Raw genomic sequence first — 26,913 nt, forward strand, 5'->3', positions numbered from 1 at the left:
CACACACACACACACACACGCCACAGGCACTATATCCCTTAGACCTGCCTACCTAGCTGCAAGTTGCCATGATGCCCCTTAAATCATTGTGTGCCTGGTGACCTACAAGAGCCACCAGGATCTATCTGGCTTTCTTTGTTGAGAGCCAGGAGTCTGGTGGACCCACAGAAAGACACTGCAGCCTCTCCTTCAAAACCGACTTGATGCACTTGACCCAGCCCCATTATCCCTTCGTTGGGAGCATTACTGAAAAACTGGAGGCGCCTTGAGGTGTTGTCTAAGCCTCCACTGTAGTTTTTGAGTATGGTTGCAGTGAGGGCTGGCGCCAGTGCACGTTCTTAGTTAGAATCTCTGCAGTCCCGTGCCTCAGCAACGCGGGGGGCTGCAAACCGTGCGCCCTCGTTCCAAACGTCCACTGGCCAGAACGGAGGAGAAGAGCCTAGGGCTCCAGCTTGGAGGCCACAAAGCCACAAGCAGGGCCTCCTACTGAGAGCCCTGGTGGCGCCTTAGTCCTGCAAGGAGCGAGCCTGGCTCGCCCATCTTCCCTAGGGCTCTGGGGGATCCCAACAGCACACAATGCCGCCGTCATTAGTGGACAACAGGGTCACCCTCCGGGAGCTGGCCGACCTGGCAATCGGCACTCCAGAGGTGGGAGCGGTGAACTTCACGGCCCTGCATACCCTGATAGTGGCCATGCTCAAGAGCCTCAACCTACAACAGGTACTGATCGACTTCAGTTATCCGTCGTCGACTGAGTCTGGCCGCTCGGCTGAGTCGATCCGAGGCTCCTTCAGCTCCCCGCAAATGTCAGTCAGCAAAGAGAAACGCGGGAGTGCAACCAAACTGTCATCTCAGCAGACCCTGGAGAGCCAGCTGAAGGACCTGGGCAGCCAGGTTCAGGACCTCACCAAGCAGCTTAAGAATATGGACAACAAAGTACAAGGCATTGCCACGCACGTGGAACACTTCTCCACAGCCACCGACCCCTTCCAGGAGTTTCCCAAGACGGAAGAGGAGATGGCTCTGGGGGCCCCACGTGTATCCCCACGTGTATCCCCACGTGTATCCCCACGTGTATCCCCACGTGTATCCCCACGTGTATCCCCACGTGTATCCCCACGTGTATCCCCACAGGCATCTCTGACAAAGTCCATCAAGATCTACGAATCCACGGAGAAGCTGGACAAGTCTGAGCCCCCAGCGGGGGCGCCCCCCAAGACACAACCAAAGCTCGAAAAGACTCAGAAAGATACCAGCCCAGCCAAGGTAGGTAGACTGACCCTTCGGAGCCTCTGCGCCTTCTGGCTACCCTGCAATCCCTAAGCTGATAGAGGTGCCAGTCTCGGCTTCACATGGCTCCTACTCTTTCGCAGTCCTCGAGTGTGCTCCAAGGCCTCATAGAAGACGTGAAGATTCTGAAAGAAGCCCACCAGAAGGTGCAGGAGTCACCTGACCTGAACGTCCAGGTGAGGACATCCTCGGGGCCACACCCCACAAGTGGAGTGATCCTTTGACACAACTCTCCTTTTTCTTTTTTCTTTCTTTTTTCTTTCATTCTCTCTTTCTTTTTTGTTGTTGTATGCTTGTGAATTTTTTTTTTCTTTTTGGCTTTTCGAGACAGGATTTCATGGTGTTGCCCTGGCTGGCCTGGAACTCACAGAGATCCGCCTGCCTCTGCCTCCCGAGTTCTGGGATTAAAGGCTTGCGCCACCACCGTCCGGCTTTCATTTTATTTTTTGTGTGTGAGTGTTTTGCTTGCGGGTGTGTGTACCCACAATGCATGCAGTGCTTGGGGGGTCCAGAAGAGGGCGTCAAATCACTGGAACTGGAATTACAGATCTTGACCTTGGTCCTCTACGAGAGCAGCCAGTGCTCTTATTTGCTGTACCATCTCTGCAGCCCCATCCCCCTTCCTAGGGTCATTAATAACATATCAAGGGGGAGCCCAGCAGTGGTGGCGCATGCCTTTAATCCCAGCACTCTGGAAGCAGAGGCAGGCGGATCTCTGTGAGTTTGAGGCCAGCCTGGTCTACAGACTGAACTCCAGGATAGGCTCCAAAGCTATACAGGTCACACAGAGAAACCATGTCTCAAAAAAAAAAAAAAATCAAAATAATAAATAGGTTATTTCAAGAGGAGCTAGAGACTTGGTTCAGAGGTTAAAAGCATAGGCAGCAAAGGAACGAGGAACACACAAGCACGCGCACACATAGAAGGGGGTGGGAGTTGGGGGTTGGGGGGAGAAAGTTGAGATTGAGCAGTACAGGCTCTCAGAAAAAGAAACCACCATCCCGAAGTGTCTTTACCATGTCCAGCAGAACAAAGCAGCAGAGCTGTTACAGACAGATAAACACGGACGCAGGTGGAGCCAGGTTAGTTGGAGCAGTCTGTAGGGCAGCAGCCTTCAGCATGTTTTGTTTTTGTTTTTTTGTTTTTGTTTTTTTGTTTTTTTTTTTTTTTTTTTTTTTTTTTTGGTTGGCCTGAACTCAGAGACCCACCTGCTAGGATTAAAGGCATGTACCACCACTGCCCGACTATTTGTTTTGTTTTGGTTTGATTTGATTTTTTTCAAGTCAGGGTTTCTCTGTAGCTTTGGTGCCTGTCCTGGTAACTCTGTAGATGAGGCTGGCCTCGACTCACAGAGATCCGCCTACCTCTGCCTCCCGAGTGCTAGGATTAAAGACATGCACCACCACCATTCGGCTCCCACTATTTTTTTGAAACAAGGTCTTCTTGTAGTCCAGCTGGCCTTGAATTTAACTGTGTGGCCAAGGCTGGCTTGACGTCCTGATCCTTTTAGCCACCTCCCAAGGACTGGGATAATAGGCACACAGCAGCACCATGCCCGGCCTTTTCTAAACTTTTGAGTTTGGAAGGTCTGTTCAGAACCTAGTCTTAGATCCTGGCGGTCAGCACAAGTCGTAAAGTACAACTGAGGTGTTGGTCACTTGCTGGGACCTTTGAGGGGTTTTCTCCTGCCACAGCTCAGACTGGCAGGATGCTGAGAGACCTGGCATTTGATTCTGGAGAGGCAAGGTGGGTCCTGTGCTATAGGGTTAGAAGCTTTGGCAGTGGGTAGTGTGAGGTAGAGCAAGGGCTAGCAGTGTCAGCCCCACATGAACACGGGACTGGGCACACTGGGCACTATTGTTACTGCCGTCTCTGCAACCCACTTCCCTCCTTCCCACTGACAAGGAAAAAAACTGGGAACCTGGCTTTACCTCCCAGATAAAACTAGGTGGAAACTCGGTCCTTCTCTCAGTGAAGGGCCGAGTTTCCTTCTCTCCTTCACGCCAAAGCGGAGTGCATGTGTGTAAGTGTGCATGTGTGTGCAGATAGGAGGGCTGAGTGACAGCCCATTCCCAAACTCTGCTTCCAGGAACTCCTTCAGCGTATTAATGACCTCGAGAAGGTAGTCAAAGACCGAGAAGAATACCTGGTAACATGGACAAGCCCTGGGGAAAGGGCCCTGAGAAGAGGGTTTCTTGTTAGTCTGACTTCTCTCCAGAGATGGTCCCAATTCCCCTCCCCCACGCCAGTATCTGTTTCCTTTCGGGATGGGGTTACAGGAGCTCTGCCCGTAAGAGACACCACGTCTGGATAGTGGGGAGAAGAGAGTCCTTGCCTTCTCTGCTCAGGGCTCTATTAGAGTCAATGGGAGACAAACCAACTGGCCAGTTCTGCCCTCCTGGCTGGTCGCTGAAAGCCAGTGAACCTTTCTGAGGCTGGGACGGGTGGTAGCACCCACTCAAGCCTGCGGGTCAGATCTGCAGGATGAATGTGCTATGTGTACTCACACTTGCACACGTGTGTGTCCATCTCTTGATCTGTTCCTGACAGGATCAATTGAATCGGAGGCTGAATCTTGGTCCGGGTACTGAAGAGATCACCATGGTCACCTGGGAGGAGCTGGAACAAGCGATCACTGATGGATGGAAGGCTTCCAGAGGGGTAAACCCACAGGGGTCTTGGACAGTGGCCTTGGGTGGGTTTCCTGAGACCACGTCCTATAGTTACCACCACTCCATACTCTGGTATTTGCATCTTCATAATTTATTCTGTACATTCTATGTTGCAGAGATCTAAAATAATTTTCCCAGGATGACAATGACCCGACTGAACTGGATAAATTCCTGGGTTTGGGAAGCACACCTTCATGCTCTGTCTACCTATTGCGATTGTATGTTGCCCCAGCTTAGAGTCCAAATGGCAGCATGGAGAGAGATTAAGCCTCCTTGCACCTAGACCGTGTGCCAGTGCCCACACTGTCGAGCTCTGCCAGGGCACCGTGTCGACGATGCTGCCCATTCTCCTTTGCTTCGCTAGCTTTTCAGACTTCCTTTACAACCCATCCTAAAAAGCGTTCATTCCTTGACCCTTAGGACCAGGCTGATCAGAACAGGAGCAAGTGACCTAGCAAGAGGCCCCCGATAATGTGTCTGTCCATTCTGAGCTGGTACACGTGATCGCCACATGCTTGGCAACCCTAGTGATTTTCACGTGACCTTTGTAAACAGGATTCACTAGTCCACATCAAGAGTTCCAGGCCAGCCACAACTACATAATGAGACTCTGTCTCAAATTAACTAAATCATAAAAATCTTAATAAAAAAAAAACAGGCTAAGAGCCAGGCAGTAGTGGTGCGTGCCTTTAATCCCAGCACCTGGGAGACAGAGCCAGGTAGTTCTCTGTGAGTTCGAGGCCAGCCTGGCCTACAGAGTGAGTTCCAGAACAGCCAGGGATACAGAGAGAAACCCTATCTAACAAAAACAAAACAAACAAAGCCTATGAAACACCAAGCTTTGGTGCCTGGCAGGCTAAAGGTAAAGCGAAAGACAAAAGTCTTACTTTTCAGGTCCCTGTTGAGAGCCAGAAGAAGAGAAAAATCCAGGGTAGGCTGGGGAGAGTCAGTCAGTGAGCAAATGCCATATGAAGACCTGAGTCTAGTCCCCAGCACCCCTGTAAAGCCAGGCACAGAGGTGTGTGCCTGTAATCCAAGTTCTAAGGAGGGATATATAAGAGAATCCTTGGGGCATGCTAGGCAGTGAGCCACGCTGAATTGGTGAGCTGTTCCGTGAGAGACCCTGCCTCAAAAAGAGTAAAGAAAGGGATTGAGGAAGACACAGTGACCATCTCTGTCCTCCACAAATGTGCACACACACACATTCACACATAAGAAATTTGCACACACATGCATTCACACACAGAAAGGTGCACACACATTCACACACAGAAATATGCACACACACATTCACACACAAGAAATGTGCACACACATTCACACACAAGAAATGTGCACACACATTCACAAACAAGAAATGTGTGCACACACATTCACACATAAGAAATGTGCACACATTCACAAACAAGAAATGTGCGCACACATACATTCACACACAAGAAATGTGCGCACACACATTCACATACAGGAAATGTGCACACACACATTCACACACTGGAAATGTGTGCACACACATTCACACTCAAGAAATGTGTGCACACACATTCACACATAAGAAATGTGCACACATTCACAAACAAGAAATGTGCGCACACATACATTCACACACAAGAAATGTGCGCACACACATTCACATACAGGAAATGTGCGCACACACATTCACACACTAGAAATGTGTGCACACACATTCACACACAAGAAATGTGTGCACACACATTCACACACAAGAAATGTGTGCACACACATTCACACATAAGAAATGTGCACACATTCACAAACAAGAAATGTGCGCACACATACATTCACACACAAGAAATGTGCGCACACACATTCACATACAGGAAATGTGCACACACACATTCACACACTAGAAATGTGTGCACACACATTCACATACAAGAAATGTGTGCACACACATTCACACACAGGAAATGTACACACATATTCACATACTAGAAATGTGGGCACACACATTCACACGCAAGAAATGTGCACACATACATTTACACATAAGAAATTTGCACGCATTCACACACAAGAAATGTGGGCACACATATTCACATACAAGAAATATGCACACACATTCACACATAATAAATGTGCACACACACATTCACACACAAGAAATGTGTGCACACACATTCACACACAGGAAATGTGCACACATATTCACACACTAGAAATGTGGGCACACACATTCACACACAAGAAATGTGCACACATACATTTACACATAAGAAATTTGCACGCATTCACACACAAGAAATGTGGGCACACATATTCACACACAAGAAATATGCACACACATTCACACATAAGAAATGTGCATACACACATTCACACACAAGAAATATGCACACACATTCACATATAAGAAATGTACACACACACATTCACACACAAGAAATGGCCAGTAAATGATCTTGTTTCTACTCATATTTTGGTATTCTTGTTTTGTTGGTTTTGAGTTTTTAAGATGGATTTCTCTGTGTATCTCTGGCTGTCCTACAACTCACTCTGTAGACCAAGCTCTCCTTGAGCTCAGAGACCTGCTTGCCTTTGCCTCCCGGGTGCTGAGATTAAAGGCGTGTGCCACCACTACTGGCCCTCCTCATAATCTTGAGGCATCCAAATTCCAAATCTCCCCAGAACTTTGACGTTAAAGCTGGAGGAAGACGAAGACAAGCCTGTGGGCAGGTGTTGGTCTGCCCAGATTGGAGGCTGCCTCTACTACTCAGGGGCTAGTCTCGGTCAACTGTTTCAAAGTCTGACAATATATACTATATCCTTTCATTACACTTGAGGTCATTCTGTGTGTCTGTGTGTCCGGCTGTGTGCATTTCACGATGCCTGAATGGAGGTCAGAGGACAACCTTAAAGAGGTGGGTCCCTCCTTCCACAGCATGGGTCCCAGGGGTTGGTGGCTGAGGTCTTTATCCACTGGCCCATCTCACCAGCCCACTCCCCCCAGGAATATATTATGAACCACGTAACCACGTTTTCCTTTTTCTTTTTTTCTTTTCTTTTTCTTTTTTTTCTTTTCCTTATCTTTTCTTTCTTTCTTTCTTTCTTTCTTTTGTTTGTTTTTCAAGACAGGGTTTCTCTGTAGCTTAGGAGCCTGTCCTGAACTAGCTCTTGTAGACCAGGCTGGCCTCGGATTCACAGAGATCCGCCTGCCTCTGCCTCCTGAGTGCTGGGATTAAAGGCGTGTGCCACCACTTCCCCTGTTCAAGTTTTCTTTTTCTTTTTTCTTTTTTAAATTTTTATGATTCATTTATCTTTTATTTCATGTGCATTGGTGTGAAGGTGTCAGGTCCCCTGGAACCAGATTTTTAGACAGTGGTGAGCTGCCATGTGGGTGCTGGGAATTGAACCCAGGTTCTCTGGAAGAGCAGTCAGTGCTCTTAACCGCTGAGCCATTTCTCCAGCCCCAAGTTTTGTTTTTTTTAGGCCGCTGCTCTGCCTGCCCACTGAGCATCCTCAGATAGTCGTGGGCCTCATCTGACACCCTTGACAAAAACAGCATCACCTTGTCTAGGACTCAATTTCTACAACTTCTGTAGCTGCTGAGGCCACTTTTCTAGGATTTCGCAGAATGTGTCTTTAGTCTCTGTACTTAGTTAAATAGCCCCCAAGAACGTCGTTCCTAAAAACCCCCATTATTCTTCTCAATGACAAGTGACTTCGTAGTCTAATGAGGCTAAGGATCTTGAAGGAGAGTCCCCTGGATCCTGCAGATAAGACGTTATTACCACAAAGGTTTTTGTAAGAGGCAGGGAGACTGAGAGTGGGGTTGAATCCCACTAAGGAAGAAGTTGTAAATTCAAGGCCAACCTTGGGGTTGTCTTAAAAAGCCAAACCAGGGGCTGGGGCTGTAACTTGGTTGGTGTACTTGCTGAGCGTGCACAGAATGCTGGGGTCAATCCTCACACCACTGATAAACTGCGCATGGTGGAGCACGGCTGTAATCTCAGCACTCCAGAGCTGGAGGCAGGAGGATGAGAAATTCAAGGCCAGCCTAGATGACTTATGGAGCCCCCTGCCTCAAAATAAAGAGTAAAAATGAAGGACTCAGACTACGACTCAGCGGCAGAGGACCCACCTAATACTTCCACGGCCCAGGTTTAACGCCCAGCATCACACACTCACACTCTCTCTCACACACACACAGACACATACTTACACACATACATGCACTCGCACAGGGCTTCTTTTCTGCAAGGGCCTTAAGTCATCCTAGCCAATACCAAGATGGCCTTGCTTTCAGCTTTTTCCAGTTTCTTAGCGATTGTAACCACTCTCCCTCTTCCTCTTTCCTCAGAGCTCAGATTCATCAACAGCAACCTTTGGCAGGCGTAAAATGACATCGCTAACACCAAGCGACCTTCCAAGTGGACTGTTCCCCAAGACCTCCACTGTTGACCAGGCTCTGGGTTCCGTTGGTGGCCCAGAACAGATGTTAGCCAGCGGTGTGGAGCGCCCCCCTGAAAGGATCGTTAGCAGAGACCAGAGCAGATCCAGTTCTGGATTTCGAGATCTGCCCTCACGGGCCCGGGAGCCAGCCCAGATCACATCAGAAACAGATCGCCAGAGAATGAGAGAGACTGTAGCTTCCACAGGCAAAAGAAGAGACGAACAACAGCCTGGCCCAACCCCAAAAGTCTTACCTCCAGTCAGAGACCAGCATGTTGGGGTGCCCGCTAGTCAGGAACAAGTCTTGCCAAGGCCAGAGGAGCGTGGGATTGCACCATTTGGCATGGATCAACCTGCAGTGCTCTATCCTGGCCCTTATCCTCCAGCTGTGATACCCTTCGCTGTGCCTCAGCTTAGTGTATTACCGCCAGAGATGGACGACCAGGGATTGGTGCCTCTCGCTATGGATCAGAGTGGTGTGCTACCACCATCGGTACCTGACACGGGTCAACAAAGACTGGAAAAATCTGGTACAGCTCAGCTTGCGACAGCTCCATTCAACATGTATCAACAAGCTGTGATGCTTCCTAGAACAGACCAACATGGCATGGAACAGGCTGTCATGTATGACAGTGGTATGGGACAATGGGACACGAATAGACAAGGGTTGATACCAGTTGGCATAAATCAGCATGGATTTGTAATATTAAGCACAAGTCAGCAAGGACTAATCACCCCTGGTGTGGATCAGCAGGGATTGGTAATACCTGGCATAGATCAGCATGCATTTCCTCTATCTCTTCCAGATCAATATGGCTTGATGTCACCTGGTTTGATGCAAGTTAGTACAGATCGACAAGGTTTTGGACAGTCCATCTTACTAGCACCAGGCTTCACACAACCTGGAGCAGATCAGAGTGGCTTGGTGCAGCCCGGCGTAGATCAGCGTGGCTTGGTGCAGCCCGGCGTAGATCAGCGTGGCTTGGTGCAGCCCGGTGTAGATCAGCGTGGCGTTGTGCAGCCCGGTGTAGATGAGCGCGGTATTGTGCAGCCCGGTGTAGACCAGCGTGGCTTGGTGCAGCCCGGTGTAGATCAGCGTGGTGTTGTGCAGCCCGGTGTAGACCAGCGTGGCTTGGTGCAGCCCAGTGTAGACCAGCGTGGCTTGGTGCAGCCCGGTGTAGATCAGCGTGGTGTTGTGCAGCCCGGTGTAGACCAGCGTGGCTTGGTGCAGCCCGGTGTAGATCAGCATGGTGTTGTGCAGCCCGGTGTAGATCAGCCCGGTGTAGATGAGCGCAGTATTGTGCAGCCCGGTGTAGACCAGCGTGGCTTGGTGCAGCCCGGTGTAGATCACCGTGGTGTTGTGCAGCCTGGTGTAGATCAGCGTGGCTTGGTGCAGCCCGGTGTAGATCAGCGTGGCTTGGTGCAGCCTGTTGTATATCAGCGTGGTGTTGTACAGCCTAGTGTAGATCAGCGAGGCTTGATGCAACCCGGTGTAGACCCACGTGTTTTGATGAGGCCTGGGGCAGATAGACGTAGTTCAGCACCTGTTGGGGCTGATCGGCGGAGTTCGGTGCAGGTTGAGGCAGAAAGGAGAAGTTCAGCACCTGTTGGGACAGAACAGCGGAGTCCAGTGCAGCCTGAGGCAAGTTGGCGAGGTTCAGCACATCCTGGAGCAGGTAGGCCGAGTTCAGGGCAGCCAGGGGCGGAGCAACGTGATTTGGTACAACCTAGTGCAGATTGGGATGGTTTGGTACAGCCCAGCCCAGACCAACAGTTGGTACCTCCTGGTACAGGCCAGCCTAGCTTGATTCAGCCTGGTGTATATCCACCTGGTTTGGCACAACTTGGCGCAGGACAAGGTTTAGTGCAACCTGGCACAGGTCAGCCTGTTTGGGTTCAACCGAGCACAGATCAGCAGAGGTGGGTACAGCCTGGTGCATTTCTGCCTGGTTTGGCACAACTTGGAATGGGTCAGCAGGGATTGGTACAACCAGGTGCTTATGCCCCTGGGTTGATGCAACCTGGTACAATTCAGGATAGTTTGGTACAACCTAGAATAGATCAGAGTGGTTTTGTGCAGCCTGGTGCAGACTGGAGTTATGCGCAGCCTGGTGTAGATCAACTCGATATGGCACAACCAGGTGCAGTTCAGCGTGGCCTGGTGCAACCTGGGACATTCCCTGGTAGTTGGATGCAGCCTGATACATACTCACCTGGCTTGGTCCAACCTGGTATAGGTCAATATGGTTTGGTTCAGCCAAGTGTAGCACAACGTGTTGAAGATCAGCGTGGTTTGATGCAACCTGTCATAGATCAGCTCAATTGGATGCCACCTGTCATAGATCACAGTGGTTCAGTACAACCTGGTGCAGATGAGAGCAGCTTATCCCAACCTGGCATGGGTCAACAGGGTTTGGCACAACCTGGCATGGATCAGCAGGGTTTGGCTCAACCTGGCATGGATCAGCAGGGTTTGGCACAACCTAGTATGGATCAGCAGGGTTTGGCTCAACCTGGCATGGATCAGCAGGGTTTGGCACAACCTAGTATGGATCAGCAGGGTTTGGCACAACCTGGCATGGATCAGCAGGGTTTGGCACAACCTGGAGCACTTCAAAGTAGCTCCGAGCAACTTAGTACAGACCAGCATGGCTTGGTGCAGCCTGGAGTGGACCAGCGTGGTTTGTTACAGCCTGGCATGGAACAGTATGGTTTGGTACAACCTAGGATGTATCAGTATGGTTTTATGGAACCTGGTGTAATTCGGCCTGACTTGATGCAGCCTGGAGCAGTTCAGCGTGACCTGGTGCAGCCTGGCATGGATCAGCATGACTCACTACAGCCCGGGGCAGATCAGCCTGGTTTGTTGCAGCCCGGGGCAGCTGGGCTTGGTATGATGCAGCCAGGAATAGTTCAACCTAGTGCAGGCTCTCTTGGTTTAGTTCAGCCTGGTACGGGCCCTCTTGGTTTACTTCAGTCTGGTGTGGGCCCTTTTGGTTTGGGTCAGCCTGGTGCAGGCCCTCGCGGCTTGGTTCAGCCTGGTGTGGGCCCTCGTGGTTTGGTTCAGCCTGGTGTGGGCCCTCGCGGCTTGGTTCAGCCTGGTGTGGGCCCTCGTGGTTTGGTTCAACCTGGTGCGGGCCCTCGTGGTTTGGTTCGGCCTGGTGCATACATGCCTAGCTTGGCTCCACTTGGTTTTACTCAGCCTGGTGCCTATCCACGTGGTTTGAGACAACCCATTTCAAGTCAACCAGGCTTCGTAACACCAAGCATAGAGCTCCGTGGCTTTCTGACACTGCCTTCAGATCTATGCCTAACTCCTGAACAAGCCAGGCAAGACGTATTTCCTGTCACAGACCATCAGGGCCCAGATCAAGGCCCAAGAATCCCAGGTGTGGCTCAGTATGTTCAAACACAGGCTGCCCTGGGTTACCCTAGCCAAGGACACACAATCAATGCCTCTAGTCAGGCCTCTTGGGATCCAAGCAGGAAACCTGCCTCAGTTCAGTTTGAACTGGCGATTGCAGACCAAGATACCACTGACTCCAGTACCCGAGTGTCCTTGAGCTACCTCCACCGGGTCTCATCCGGCAGTGAGGTCCACAGCGAACGGCAGGAGTCTCTGGAGAAATTGGCCCCAAGCTTCCCCATGGCGGTGGAAACGTTCCGCCTGATGGGTGAGCTTGTTGGCCTTTACACGGAACTGAAGGAGCACATGAAGGATTTGGAAGAGGAACTCACCGGCCAGACGGACTTGGAGAAAATCCAGTTCCTACTCTCCATGATGGGTGAGTGTCGCCTTCTGTGGAGGGAAAGCAGCCTTGGCCTTCCTTCTGGGTGTCATCCCATCCCCACCCCCACAAGCAGAGTATGCCCCTTCCCAGATGTGACTCCTCTCACAGCCACAGCCTGTGGGGAGGCCTGAGGAACAGATAGGAAGGTGTGAAACTAAGGCACCAGGGAGCGGGGGTGGGGGGTTGGGGGGGGTCGTGTCTCAAGGGAGGCCAGAGCCTGGAGGTGAGTGGCAAGCGAGAGAGTTCTAGAATGAAGCTTAATGTTTGCTCACTCACACAGTGGTAGATGAAAATGTCAGGGGCGGTGGGTGAGACTCTGGGCACATACCGGTCCTCCCCGCTTCCCCTACCTCCTTGCTCAGTCGCCAGAGAAGCAGGACCAAGTCATCTTCCCACCTGACCTCTGGGGTCAGTTCCTCACCAAGGGACTGGAAACAGGTGGGGAGACCGATGGGAATCACACCCTGATGGCAGCCTCCATACCCCACAGTCAAGAAGACCATACCTCAGGACCTGCAGGAGCAGATGAAGAATCTGAAGACCCTGGCCAAGGAAGTGCGCAAGGACAAGGACAGAGTGCGTAAGGGAGGGTCAGCCTCCTTAGCGTCCTGAGGTGAACCAGAGACTGAGCGGTTGATGCTAGGCTGGATGCCCACAGGCCCTCCCCCTAGGCTGTGGTCTCAGCGGATCCTTATCACCCAGTCATATAGAAAACACAACCCCACCTCAGCCGTGAAGATGGGTACGCAGAGTCTTTAAAATACAGGGGAGGGGGGGCATGAACACACATTTGCTCCTCATTTCACGTCCAGAGAGAGAGGCCACTGTCAGAGACTGCGGGGTCTCTGCTGCCAGCAGCTTCCCCCCATGAGAGGGCAGAGGGCGGGGATCGCTCTAGGGCCGCCTTTGGCCGCAGACACTCAGGTCCGCCTGACACCTCGCCTCCTGGTTTTCTGTTGGTAGCTGGAGAAGATACAGAGGCTGATAGAGGGCGACGGCACCACAGGGAAGGACGTGAAGCCCAGTCAACTGTCCTTGCAGCTGGGCATCCTCAGGTGACACCCCCTCTCCGCTGGCACCCTGGCGGTCATCATGGTTAAAGCCCACGCGGTAGAGGTGGCCTTCTGCCTCCCCGTGTGCTGACCAGTGTCTCTTGCCTGGATTGTGCCAATTCCTCAGGTTACCCTAGTCTTTTCAAGGCCTGGCAGACATTAGCCTACCTTCCTAACATCAACACCAGGACTGGGAGGAGCCCAGAGATGCTATGTCCCACCACAGGACTCTATTTGGGATTCTTAAACAGAGGCTCCAGATGTTCTTATCCTGCGGTGTCCCCAGCAGCCAGGCCTCTGCACAACTGAGCAAAGCGTTCTGGGCCAGTGGCAGGAGCCGCTGTTCTTTAACATTGCAGAGTCACGGTCACGGATATCGAGAAGGAACTGTCTGAGCTGAGGGAGAGCCAAGAGCGAGGCAAGGCCGCCATGGAGAATTCAGTCTCTGAAGCCTCCCTCTACCTACAGGATCAGGTGAGCGGTCCGTGGTCAAGGCCCCAGGGTCCCCGCCCCCCCAGAGTCCAGGCAGAGAACAGTCCTCGCCCAGTGGAGACCGGTGCGGAGTTACTTTTCTATTGCTGTGGTAAAACGCCACGATCAAAAGCAGCTTAGGGAAGGGCAGAGTCCGTCATGACGAGGACGGCCTCAGGACAGCAAGCTAGCACATTCTGTTTGCATCTGCACAAAGGGAGCAGCAGCTGTGGAACAAGGGTTCAGACACACGCTCCTCTGGGGGATGCTTCCCAGCCAAAGCATTGCAGGATGGGAGGGGTTATGGGCTGGGGCTCAACCCCACCCCGATGCCAAAGGACAAGGGCATCAGTGCAGAAGCTGAGACAGGTTCCTTCACTGCTTCTTTCCTTTTGTGTATTTCTTGTAATTCACCTGTCATGACATACAGCTTTTAACGGTATTTTATTATTTTTGATAATTTTCCTGCTTCTTGAGGTAATATAATTACATCATCTCCTCCTCCCCATTCCTTCCTTCAAGTCCTCCCATAAGCTCTCCTTTATTCTCTTTCAAATTGATGGCCTCTTTTTCTTCCATTGCTGTTGGTGATCGGGTGTGTGCATGTGTGTGTGTATGTGTGCGTGTGTGTGCATGTATTCATAAATATAAAAGTACAGGGGTCTGAAGAGATGGTTCAGTGGTTAAGAGCACTGCCTTCTCTTTCAGAGGATCTGGGTTCAATTCCCAGAATCCACATGCCAGCTCACAACTGTCTGTACCTCCAGTTCCAGGGGATCTGACGCCCTCACACAGATATACGGGCAGGCAAAATACCAATACACATAAAATAAGAATAATAAATCATCAAAAACAAAAAGTACAACCTGCTTGGGCTGGGGAGATTGCACAAAGGTTAAGAACACTGACTGCTCTTCCACAGGACCGAGGTTCCGTTCCCAGCGTCCACATGGCAGCTCACAGCTGTAACTCCAGTTCCTGGGGACCCAGAATCCTCCTGCAGGCAAAACACCAAGGCACGTAAATAAAAAGTGCAGCCTGCTTAGTTCATATGTCACTTGTATGTATGTTTTCGGGGCTAGTCGTTTGGTATTGGTGTAATTTCCCTGGAGGAGAGGCTGTCTTCTGCTCTCAGCTTTCCTTAGTTGCCTGGAGGGTTTTTGTTTTTGTTTTTGTTTTGTTTTGTTTTGTTTTTGTCTAAGGCTGAGGCCCCAAGAGCTCTTCTTTCCTGCACAAGCTTGTCTATTGGTGCCAGCCTTTTAGTAACACGTGTGCCATGGGTGGGGGGAGGGAGTGATGCTGGGAGGGGGGCAGAGGCGTCGGGCTCCTGGAGCTGGAGCTCCAGGGGGCTCAGACGCCTGCTGCGGGTGCTGGGTGTAGACTCAGGCTCTCCGGACGGACGAGTCACACAGTCACATGTGCTCTCTGTCACACACAGTACACGTGCTCTCTCTCTGTCACACACAGTACACGTGCTCTCTGTCACACACAGTACACGTGCTCTCTCTGTCACACACAGTACATGGGCTCTCTGTCTGTCACACACAGTACACGTGCTCTCTGTCACACACTGGGCCATCTCTCCTGCCCTTCATTCTATTTTTCAACTTTTTAAATTGATTTTTATTTATATTCTGGTTCCTCTGTCCTTGCATGTGTAAGTGTGCCACACGCATACCAACCCCTCAGAGGACAGAAACAGATCCCCTGGAACTGGGGTTACAGATGGTTGTGAGCCATTATGAGGGTGTCGGACCCAGGCCCTCTGCAAGAGCAGTAAGGGCTCTTAACCACCGCGCCATCTTTGCAGCCCCCCCCTTTCCCCAAGTTTTCTTTCTTTCTTTCTTTCTTTCTTTCTTTCTTTCTTTCTTTCCTTCTTTTCTTTCTTTTCTTTTTTTTTTTTTTTTTGGTTTTTCAAGATAAAGTTTTCCTGTGTAACAGTCCTTGTACCTAGCTCTTGTAGACCAGGCTGGCCTTGAGCATACAGAGATCCACCTGCCTCTGCCTCCCCAGTGCTGAGATTAAAGGCGTGCACCACCACAGCCTGCCTCCCAGCACCCACTTTTATTGTGACTCAAAAATATTTCATTCTGGCCGTGTGGTGGTAGCGCCTGCCTTTAATCCCAGCACTTGGGAGGCAGAGGCAGGCAGATCTCTGAGTTCAAGGCTAGCCTGGTCTACAGAGCAAGTTCCAGGATGCCCAGGGCTATGTAGAGAAACTTTGAAAAGACAACAACAAAACCCATACACGTATGTTCATTCCATTCTACAGCAATGGCAGCTTGCATCTCCATTCAGGTGAGCAGCCGGATGGTCCCTATTGATTAGCCATTAGGGCTCATGCCAGTGTGAGCATCCATTTGCACACATACTTTGCTCCCGGGCATGGAGCCCAGAGTGGAAGTTCTGGGTGGTGAGAAGCAGGGCCATCTGAGGAACTGACAGACTATTTTCCCAAGTAGCTGTACCACGTGAATGCCCACTAGCAGAGGGTGCCAGTTGCAGTTCTTCCCATGGTCACCAACACGCATCTCTTTCTCCTCTTGGATTTATTCTTTTCATCTTCAATTATGAACATGTATGTGTGTGTGTGTGTTGTGGGTATGTGCATATGTGAGTACAGCTGCCGTGGAGCCCAGAAGGAGGTGTAGTCAGATCTCCTGGAGCTGGAGTTAAAGGTCACTGCGAGCCCTCATGTGGGTGCTGGGAGCCAAACCTGAGTCCTCTACAAGAGCAGCCAGTGCTCTTAGCTGCTGAGCCATCTCTCCAGCCCCTTTCCTCCTTTAGGAAAGTTACACGCATTCTGGTGGGTGTGCAGTATTACTGTGGCTTGAACTTACATTTCTCCAGTAACTCGTGATGCTGAGACCTTCTCCTGTGCGCGCTGGCCATCCTGTGTGCTGTCCTGTGTGCCATCCTATGTACTTGAGCAGACATGGCGCTGGAGAGATCAAACCTAGCGCCTTACACGCCAGATGGTGTTTTCATTGCGTTACTACATCCATAACCTCCTCCTTTCCCGAGTTCCTTCATGACTCCAAGCTGATTGTCCTGTAAGGACAGGAGGAGGCTCAGAGTCAAGGGACACCTGCCAGCCCCAAGTTCACACTGACTACAGAGACAGCTACTCCACCCAACCCCCACCTCCTTTGTAGTGTTTTTGTTTGCTTCGTTTTTGTTTTCTTTCTGCAGTGTTGGGATGGAACCCAGGTTCTAGACAAGCCCTCCATCCCTGGGCTTCTGGTAGCCTGGCATCCTTTCCAGAAGGTTTTACCTTCTGTGCCACCTGCACTGCCAGGCTCCGGCTTCCTGGCCTTTCTGCCTTTCCCCTAACACACTTACGCTGTTCTTTCTGGAATGTCCTCCTGGTCCTCATCTCCCAGGAATTCGCTTTTTGTTCTTGAAGGTTCCATTGAGACAGCCAACTTTCCTGAGGACTGACCCGGAGCACTGGATGCCTTTCTCTCTCCTAGCAGCCATCCGGCACGCTGGCCTTCACTCAGGACCCTTCCTTAGGGAGCTGATGACTGTGTGAACCCAGGACAAAAGGGCAATGTGTTGCATGTGGGCCTGCAGGAGCAAACTCTCAGTCTAGGGCAGCCTGAGGCAGGCAGCTCCCCCCGACCTCCCAGGCCTGGCTCGTATGCATGTACCTTTCTTCTCATCCATCCTGGCTGTACATACCTCCCCTCTGCTCTGTCCCCTAGCAACATGTGTGTCTCACACATCCTCTCAAATATCTTCCCTGAGCTCTGGCAGCATCTCTTTGGTGTCACTGCCCAACAGGAAGGGGATGGCATCCCTTTGTGGAGCCGAGCAGCATCCTTAGCAGGCCTAGGTTGGTTGCTCTTGAAGGGAGCTGGCTACCCAGGACCAACCATTGGTGGAAACACACTAAGACTCTGGGAAGAAGAGGCAGAAGGGCCAGCCTGAGCAGCTCTCCCTGGAAGGAACTTGCACCTTCAGACCCCAAGAGATTCCCTAGCTGTATTTGCGCTTCTCACATTCACTTATCCTTAAGAGTTTCCATCCTGGGTGAGAGAGAGTGTAAAAGCCCGCTGTCCGCACCCCCAGTGCTGAAAGAGCATTGCATCACAGCCCTCCCCCCCCCCACCCCAGATCATCCTTTTAGTATTTAGCTACAGAAGCTGCGTCCTCACGCTGGACCCACAGACAGGCTAGAGGGATCTCCCCACACAGGTGCTTTCTTTGTCATTAATGCTGCCCACTGGCAAAACAAAAACAAAAACAAGTGTTTGAAAACTGTTTGATGGGGAGAGTTCAACTGTCTGCTGTGTGCGGTATCCTCTGATCCTCTGTGCTGAGGAGGCAGTGGCTGTCCTGTGTCAAAGCAGGGCAGAGGCTGAATGTGCCGCCGCAGTGGTTAGATGTGCCTTTGGCTGACCTTTCCGCCCCCTTCATGTCTGCCTTGCGTCCAGCTGGACAAGCTGAGAACCATCATCGAGAGCATGCTGAGCTCCTCCTCCACGCTGCTGTCCTTGAGCATAAGCCCGCACAAGTACACCAACACCCTGGTGCCGGGCCAGCTCGACCCTGAGGCCACCTGCCCAGCATGCAGTCTGGATGTGGGCCACCAAGTCAGCCTGCTGGTCCAGCGCTATGAGCAGCTGCAGGACATGGTCAACGGCCTGGCTGCCTCGAGGCCCTCCAAGAAGGCCAAGCTGCAGAGCCAGGTGAGTCTCTGCTCGGCTCCTTCACAGGCTGGCAGGAGGCCCCCTGGAGAGGGCTGCCTTCCCAGGGGCCCACAGAAGCCCGAGCGGGGCACAGAGCGGGGCACATGCATATCACGACATCTCTTGCAGAAGTCAGAGGATGACTTGCATAAGTCAGTTCTTTCTGCCCACCATGGAGTACCTGGAGGTTGAAGTCAGGTCACCAGGCTTAGCAACAATGATTTTACGTGTGGGGCCACCTTCTGAGCTTTGTCCTTCCCTGTTAAGACTCACTGCGCAGCCCAGACTGTACTTGAACTTCCAGTCACCCTGCTTCCTGAGTGTTGGGACGACAAGCCTGCCTGACCACACCCGACTTTTGCTTGTAGTTCTAAAAGGCAGCCTCCTGCTTATGGGGGCTCAAGGGGGACTGCTCATGAGGCGGCCCAGCAGCCTCCCAAGAGCCTCCCTGTCGCTGCTGCAGGATGAGGAGCTGCTGGGCCACGTGCAGAGCGCCATCCTGCAAGTCCAGGGTGACTGCGAGAAGCTCAACATCACTACCAGCAACCTCATTGAGGACCACCGGCAGAAGCAGAAAGACATTGAAGTGAGCAGGCTCAGGGCATCTGGGGTGGAGCAGAGGCTCATCCCACCCTGCCCACCCCTGCCACTCAGCATCGCTGACTCTTCATTTCCTCTGTACTGTGGGTCCCCAGGTGCTGTACCAGGGCCTAGAGAGGCTGGAGAAGGAAAAGGCTGACCGAGAGCACCTGGAGATGGAGATCGATGTAGTGAGCATCTCACCCCGGGAGCCTCCCTGTCTCCTCCCCCGCCAGCGCAGGAGGTGGGGGGTACGGAGGGATGGGGCAGACTCCTGAAGGAACACTCTCGCCCCCGCGCTGTTCTCTGGCAGAAAGCAGATAAGAGCGCTCTGGCGTCCAAAGTGAGCAGGATCCAATTTGACGCCACCACCGAGCAGCTGAACCACATGATGCAGGAACTGGTGGCCAAGATGAGCGGACAGGAGCAGGACTGGCAAAAACTTCTGGACAAGCTCCTGGCGGAGATGGACAGCAAGGTGAGGGCGGGAGCAGGCGCAGGGCAGGCTGGGCTGCTCTCCACGTAAGGCTCTGCCGTTAGACACGCCCACTTTCTCCAAGGCTAGATCCCTCCCCCCGCCCCCCATCGACTGCTGCCTTAAACTCACGCGGTGCCCATCTCCCAGCTGGACCGCCTGGAGCTGGACCCAGTGAAGCAGATGCTGGAGGAGCGCTGGAAATCGCTGCGGCAGCAGCTCAAAGAGCGCTCTCCACTCTACCAGGCAGACGAGGCAGCTGCCATGCGCAGGTGAGGTCAGGAAGACCGGGGAACCTAAAGGTGGCACGCTGGGCAGCCCCAGAGGGCCTTTTCTGCCCAAGACTGTCAATCAGGCGAAGGGACTGCATTTTACAGTTGAATAACTAAGCAGGGCGTGGTGGCCTTTAATCTCGGCCCTGAGAGGCACGTGCAAGCGGATCTCTGCGAGTTTGAGGCTAGCCTGGTCTACATGCAACCTGAGTTCCAGGACAGCCAGGGCTGCTACACAGAGAAGCCCTGTCTTGAAACTCCACCCCCTCAAAAAGTTGGCCGTATCCTTCAGATCATGGTGGAGAGAGGCAGTAGGAGGTGCAAGGTTCTTGGTGTTGAGTTGTGCTACCCTGAGGCGTGAAGATGCCCCTTGGGAACCAGAGTCGGGAAATCCCACTCATGACCACGAGGGGTCACCAGAGGCATACAGAAGGATACAGGAGGTACTGAGTTGGACGGTTGATTCAGGATGTGTGCCTGGAAGGGATGGTTAGGACCAGATGAATGCCCAGGAAGTAGGGCAGGATCTGCCAGCTTGTGGACTGAGCTGCCAGCAGGCCCATCCTCCGGGGGAGCCAAACTCTCTGGATCTCACCTGCTGTGCTATATCCCATTCCTGACAGGCAGCTCTTGGCTCATTTCCACTGCTTGTCCTGCGATCGTCCCTTGGAGACAACAGTGACTGGACAGTGAGTGTCCACACCTCTCCCACAGCATCTGGTGGTAGGGAGAAGACAGCACAGCCGGGGGTGTGTCTCCCTGTCCCTCATTCATCTCACCTCCTGTCCTGGGTCCCCTTCTGTCCCTGGTCCTTCCTAGGTGACCCACACTGAACCATTAGGAATGTTCTTTAGAACATGGCAGTGGGTGGCTGGTGCTACTGAGTGGTGGGATTTCTCATGCCCTCCCCTTCTTCTGTCCCCGCCCAGAGTCCTCTCTATGACCCCTATAATTCCCAGCATGCCTGGGCACCGTTCTATCCGGCCTTATACTGTGTTTGAGCTAGAGCAGGTCCGACAGCAGAGCCGCAAGTATGGGACAGTGGGATCCTGGGTAGGGCAGGAGTGGGGTGGGAGGGGATCTGACTGAGACGGCTGCAGAGGGCACCCTGGGAGGGCTGCTGAGAGTCTCTGCTTGGGATTGGGATGGGGGGGCACTAGATTAACTTTCTTTGTTGGTTTTGTATTTAAATTTTAAGTATTTGTTTTGTGGGTGAAGAGGGCTTTTGAACCTAGGGAAAACCTTCCCTGCCAGTCTGGCCCCTCACAGGTCTCAGAGTTGCTGAGCTCTCCAGTGACACCTCAGCCCTCAGTCAAGAGCCCATGGCGTGAGTCCCTAGCCCAGTTCACACAGGGTCCTGCAGAACAGGGTCCTGGAGCCAAAGGAAGCGTGAAGATAAGACCCAGGAGAAAAGCCTCCAGAGCTCTGTCCAGCCCTGGGTTGACCTCTTTCCCTCTGCCCTGTCTCACAGCCTGAAGCTGGGCGGCAGCTTCTCTCGGGGCGATCTGTCCCAGATGGAGCGGAGTGTGGGGCGCCTGCGCAGCATGCACTCCAAGATGCTGAAGGACATCGAGAAGGTGCAAATTCACTTCGGAGGCTCTGTGAAGGCCAGCAGCCAGATGATCCGAGAGCTGATGCACGCTCAGTGCCTCAGCCACCCATGCTACAAACGGTAGGAGCACAAGAGTCCCGGGAACACCCAGGTCCCTGAGGACCAAGCTTGGCCCAGGGGGTAAGAGCAAAGGCCTCACCCCATCGCTAGGGATGGGTGTTGGGGGGTAGGAAATGAAGGATGAGAGTGTGTGTGAGAGAGAGTGTGCGTGTGAGAGAGTGTGTGTGCGTCTGAGTGGTGCATATGCGTGGTGTGTGGTGTGTACAGCCTCAGACTTATTCGCCTGCCTGTCGCCGGCAACACTCCTGGTGACTCAAAGCGACTCCTTGTGTCTGCATCCTAGGGGGGTGGATACGGCAGACTATACCTACTCCACGGTGCCCCGGCGCTGTGGGGGCAGCCACACCCTCACCTACCCTTACCGCCGAAACCGCCCGCAGCACCTGTCTCCGCTGGAGGAGATCCAGATTGCCATGAAGGTCTGATGGGAGCTGTGGGGAGGATAACCCTGCTAGGCCCCTTCTGGAAAGACACCCAAAGCCCCATCACTTGGCTCTCTGCCCTGAGCCCCCTCTACCTTCCTTCTGTTCCTCCCTGTCTTGGGGGTTGCTAGGCGAGCATCTCCCCAGTTTCTGTTTACTTTAAAAAAAAGATTTATTCATTTTTATTATGTGTATGTATGTCGGTGTGAGAATGCCCTGGAATGGGAGTTACAGACAGTTGTGGATGCTGGGAATTAAACCCAGGTCCTCTGGAAGAGCAGCCAGTGCTCTTAACTGCTGAGCCATCTCTCCAGCCCCACCCCCCTCTTATTTTTAAGACATGGTCTGCTCACAAAGGTGCTCAGGCAGGCCTTGAACTCAGGATCCTTCTGCCTCAACCTCCCAAAGTAGCTGGAATGTACAGTCCTTGCCCAGTTCAAGTCCCAGGCTCTCTGCTGAGTAGAATCGTCCTTCCTCCCACCCATCTCCCAGACACCACACTACTGCCTTCGGCTACAGGCCCTGGGACGCCACTCTCCCTCCTCCAGCTCGCACTCAGCCCAGACTCCACACCGGGGTCTTGCTTTTTATGGTCCTGGCTGGGCTGGGCTTGTACTAGCTTTATGGCCTTCAAGTCGGTGGGATGACTGCTGCCTCAGTCTCCCCAAAGCCAGGGTTACAGGCAGGGGCCCCAGGCCTCAGTCTCCCCAAAGCCAGGGTTACAGGCAGGGACCCCAGGCCTCAGTCTCCCCAAAGCCAGGGCCACAGGCAGGTGCCCCAGGCCTCAGTCTCCCCAAAGCCAGGGCTACAGGCTGGGCTCCCCGTTCCCAGGGAGGGCCCTGAGCACTGCTTGCTGATGGTGTCTACACTCTAAGCCTCCGAGGAGGAGACTCAGAATGTTACAATGAAACAGGCACGCATATCTCTCCCTCTCCGTAGCATGATGAGGTTGACATCTTGGGTCTTGATGGACACATCTACAAGGGACGAATGGATACAAGGTTGCCAGGCATCCTAGGGAAAGATGGTGAGCATCCAGACAGCCTTGAGTTCCTTCTGGGTTCTTGCTTGGGTTCCAAAGGACATTTGTCTCTCTTGGTACAAGCATGTCTGTACCGTTGGGCCCCAAGCGTTTTCTTTCTCCTCCCCAGAGCCAGGTGGCTGTTTACTGGTGGAAGGCAGCAGCAAGACCCAGCCAGTCATCCAGCAGAGGCTCTATCCTTTCTCGCCGGCCTTCACCCTCACTCACACCCCCACATGGGAGCTTTCTTACCTCTGTCTCAATTTCCTTGCCAATGCGGTCAAGCCCTAACTGACTTTCCAAAACTCAACAAAGGGCCGTTAACTGATTCTAACACCAAGGCTCCTGAAAGCCCACTTCCAGGTCATATCGGACCTTTTCCCATTATGCCTTGAGCGCTCCCCGGTGTCTGCTTCCTGAACCCCGAACCTGGGCCAGAACTCTCAGTTCCTACACAAGGCTGATATGTACAAGTCCTCAGAGAATCTGGGCGGATGGGTGCATGGAGGGACAGGTAGATGAACCAAGTGTTTCTAAGGGGCGTAGCCACAAACTTCGGTTGTAAAAGATCCCAGCCCGGCTGGCTCCTCATCGCCATGGGTCCCCACAGCTCTCACTCGGTGCTGAGCTGCCTCCTGTTCTTCTCTGCCCCAGGAATGACGAAGCACAAGTCCAAGCAGCTGCAGCAGCTCCAGCAGTTACAACAGCTGCAGCAGATGCAGCAGATGCAGCAGGCTCAGCAGGTCCAGCATGCCCGGCCTCACGTGCACAGACAGCCTTCTCTGGGCAACGGCGGCCTGCCACCCTCTCGGCCTCAGAGTGCACAGAGTGCGCAGGTGTTGGCTGACAGCAATTCAGGTAGCTTCCTGCTGGAAGCCTGAACGCTACCCCCAGGCCTTTCCTTCCCTCCGGACAGCCTTCTCTTCCAACCCAGGCTGGGCATGGGAGGGAGAATGGGGAAAACTGAGTTGCCAAATGTTTGGCGTGTGCCAGGTCTGTGAGGTGAACACCGCTTCTGTCTTCCACACAAGAGGATATAGGGACAGATGCACGCCGCCCTCTGGCTCCAGGCACACAAATGTTCTAAGAGCCAGGCTGTGGGTCCAGGACACAACCACCCCCTCCTACCTCCGCCGCTCTGACCCTGTCCTGTAGGTGGCCTCTAGCCTGGGAAGCCCCTAGAGTCCCCTGGTCTCTTCTGAGAAGCTAGACCAGAGAGAAGGCCAAGGGGCTAGGGTCCTACCACAAGGCCTGTGGTCCTCGCTGGAATGTGAGGCTAGGGCCTACACCACCAGGCGACTAAGCCAGTCTTTCCCCTCATCTGTCATGGGTGTGTATGTGTGCAGGACCAGCACTCCTAAGAGGAGGGGTGGCTTGCTAACAGTCTGCACACACAGTGTTTTGCGAGGGCTTGCAGGATACCCAAGGATCTCGACACTGGTACACTGTCCCCGTACCCGAGTTAAGACCTTCCAGCTCTGTACCATGCCTCCATCCCTGCGCACATGAGAGCCTGTGGCAGAGATGGGAGGGGAAACTATAAAGGTGGGCACGGTGGCCATGGTACCCCACCATCACTGAGGGCTTCTCGCTGGCCACGCTGGTCAGGTGGTTTTTGTCTATGAGCCGGTTTTAATTCACACACCTACACTAAAAGGTAGAAGCCAACATTAGCCCAGGAACAACTAGGGAAACAGTGTGGGGCGGGGCACTGAGAGGGGGAGCAGGAAGTGGTCAAGCTGGAATTTAAGGGCTAGCACTGGTAACGGATGAGAATGGGCCACGACAGCATGTTTCTGTGACTTTCTCCCGGGTCCCTGGCTTTCTTATCTCGGGCACTTTCTACTTAGAAATACTTAGCATTTAGAAGTTGGAGACTCTAAGTGATGTGGAAAATTTTCTGGTCCTTCCTGTGTGAGTGTTGCCTCTCAAAGAACAGGAGGTGCCATCCAAGAGGCCGTTTCTTCCTGGGATCCTGCAGAGGGACATTATTACTAAAGGCTCCCACCCAAGGATCGTGGAAGGGCCTTAAGCCTTTACTCAGAAACACCCATGAATGCTTGCACTGTGAGGCCCAGCCCAGCAGCCTGGCTAATGTGGTTCACAATTTGCTTAGGCCTTGGGCAAGCTGGAGGGCACCCTGGCGGGCATGGGGGACCAGGCAGAGCAAGCTGAGCCCCTCCTGTCTTTCAGTTCCTTCAGGGCAAAAGAAAGACAGACCTGTCTCCTCTGAGGGGCGTCTCTCCCAGCCGAATGTGGCCCATGCATCCATCCCCACAGAGATGGCAAGTCTGCAGCGCAGCCCATCTGGTCTGAATGTACACATGGATGTGCCTCCTAGGGAGGGAATGGAGGAGCCCACCCGGGGACCGAGGTCCACCACTGCTCACTAAGCAGAGATAGAAATAAATTTTTTGGAAAAAAAAAAAAAAAGGAGTCTGAGTGCCAGGAGACTTTTCTGCTGTCTTGCTTCAAGAAGGATGGAGTGAGCAGGAGGCAGGTACCTGCTGTCGGCCAAGCAGCTGGGCTTCCAGGCCTTCCCCCATCTGAAGAGCAGACTGTTCCCTGGACAGCAAGTCCAGTTTATGGTCAGAGAGAGCTAGAACTCAAGCTCCAGTGAGCTGTTCTGAGGACACAGGAGCCCAGAAAGGGCAGAATGTTGCACCCAGGGCAGGGAGGATAGCTGGGGCAAGACTCCGGACCTGGTTCTGGGAACCTGGGGACAGGCTGGGCCCGTTCACATATCAGTGCTAACTCCATCTTCTAGTCTGGAGGACCAGCCCGGGGCGTTCTGAGTAGGTTCTGAGTAGGCTGGGACCCGTGCTGTTTGCGCACTAACTCTACTTGGAGGTGAGGTGTATCTGCTGCCTGCTCCCTGGCTGCTGCCTCAGGGCAGCTACTGGCTCCACACACAGCTTGCAGCCAGAAGAACAAACCCACACTGCTGGGCAGGTTTCCATCAGCCATGTTCCGCAGTCCTTCTGGATGAGCCGCTGCAGACGGTGGCTTGAAAGGCAATCCTGCTGAGGGGCTCAGTGCCCGGCTGTCTGGGGAGCAAGGGGGTGAGCAGCAGGACTCTTAACTGTATGAGGCTGAGGGTTCTGTTCCCCATGGCCACTCAGCCCCGTGTGCTCACCTCTACCTGCGGTCACCACCATCCAGGGTTCCTGAGGCTCAGGGTCTGGACAGATCAGAGCTCCCAGCACCACTGCCAGCCAGCTTAATCTTGACCTGAGGCCTCCAGACAGTTCCTAGGTGTCCAAAAAAAAAAAAAAAAGAGTGGCCCATCTTCAGTTCAAGAAACCCCGAATTGTCAAAGCAGTTTCTGGGGGAGTGTGGCGGGGCACCCTTGTAACCCTAGCCCTCTAAGCAACTTGAGGCAGGAGGGGCCAGAGCTCTAAGGCTACATGGCAAAACCTCTCTCAAAACGAAGCGGTTTCTATTCCCACCTCAGAATGAGGTGTGCGGAGTGGAAGATGGGGCACACAGCAGTCTGCATCACTCCCTCTCACATGGGAAAGCATCTGGGGCAAGATGTTCACTTTGAGGTGTGAGAAGAGGGGGCGACAAAAGTCACACAGGAAAAGTGTGGTAGGAAACGGCCAAGAAATGGGTTTCTCACTGCTGGTACTGACAGGGTGTCATGAGACAGAGGCTGCCCCAGGAGTGTTTCCCTCCCTTCTCCGCATCTTTATGTGATCCTGCTTGTGACAGAGTGGAAAGAGTGACTTGGCCAATGAATCCCCTGTGGGCACCCCTGAAGCAAGGGGCAGAGCCAGGGCCAGCCCCACCCCCTCGGCTCCTGTTTCTCTCACATTGGTCCCTCTCTGGCAGTGAAATGTCAGAAGGTCGGCTCAGTTTCCCTGGTCTAGAAGCCTCACGGGGACACTGCACAAGCAGGCCCATGACTTGTCTACATCCACGAAGGGACAGGAGCCACATTCACTAAACTAGAAGAGTCAGCCCCCACCATTCCATACCTGGGTATGGCTGCCCCACCCTTTCTCCAAGTTGGCCCTGCATCTGAATGGACCCTGGCTCATGTCCCAACAGCCCCTGCCTGTCAGTCAGGGATTTCCCCTTCCGGCA

The 26,913-nt window shown here is 53.0% G+C and overlaps 1 protein-coding gene across 2 annotated transcripts; it reads left to right on the forward strand.

The window, feature by feature from the left end:
• The first annotated feature begins 416 nt into the window (after positions 1-416).
• Positions 417-25,248, forward strand: Qrich2 (glutamine rich 2). Of its 2 annotated transcripts, XM_085696072.2 has the most exons (21): positions 417-720; positions 1,135-1,266; positions 1,374-1,466; positions 3,380-3,439; positions 3,841-3,951; positions 8,284-12,160; positions 12,657-12,742; positions 13,130-13,221; positions 13,578-13,692; positions 18,129-18,383; positions 18,847-18,969; positions 19,079-19,153; positions 19,276-19,440; positions 19,588-19,709; positions 20,333-20,398; positions 20,639-20,740; positions 21,181-21,381; positions 21,665-21,800; positions 22,743-22,830; positions 23,479-23,682; positions 25,018-25,248. In XM_085696072.2, exons 1-21 carry the CDS (start codon positions 577-579, stop codon positions 25,215-25,217), a joined length of 6,447 nt encoding a protein of 2,148 aa, XP_085552198.2. In that variant the 5' UTR covers positions 417-576; the 3' UTR covers positions 25,218-25,248. The 2 variants fall into 2 exon arrangements, with proteins under 2 accessions (XP_085552198.2, XP_085552197.2); XM_085696071.2 differs by having other exon boundaries at positions 417-1,266.
• The last annotated feature ends 1,665 nt before the right edge of the window (positions 25,249-26,913 follow it).

This window comes from Myodes glareolus, chromosome 9, assembly GCF_982192425.1.
Source record: "Myodes glareolus chromosome 9, mMyoGla1.1, whole genome shotgun sequence".
Classification (NCBI taxonomy): domain Eukaryota; kingdom Metazoa; phylum Chordata; class Mammalia; order Rodentia; family Cricetidae; genus Myodes; species Myodes glareolus.

What these genes read in the sequence shown, in the direction of transcription:
- Qrich2 (XM_085696071.2), top strand. Translation starts at nt 577, where the DNA reads ATGCCGCCGTCATTAGTGGACAACAGGGTCACCCTCCGGGAGCTGGCC. An exon ending in GATGGAAGGCTTCCAGAGGG is followed by an intron (nt 3,952 to 8,283) that starts GTAAACCCACAG and finishes CTCTTTCCTCAG; the next exon opens with AGCTCAGATTCATCAACAGC. An exon ending in TGGCGGAGATGGACAGCAAG is followed by an intron (nt 19,441 to 19,587) that starts GTGAGGGCGGGA and finishes CCCATCTCCCAG; the next exon opens with CTGGACCGCCTGGAGCTGGA.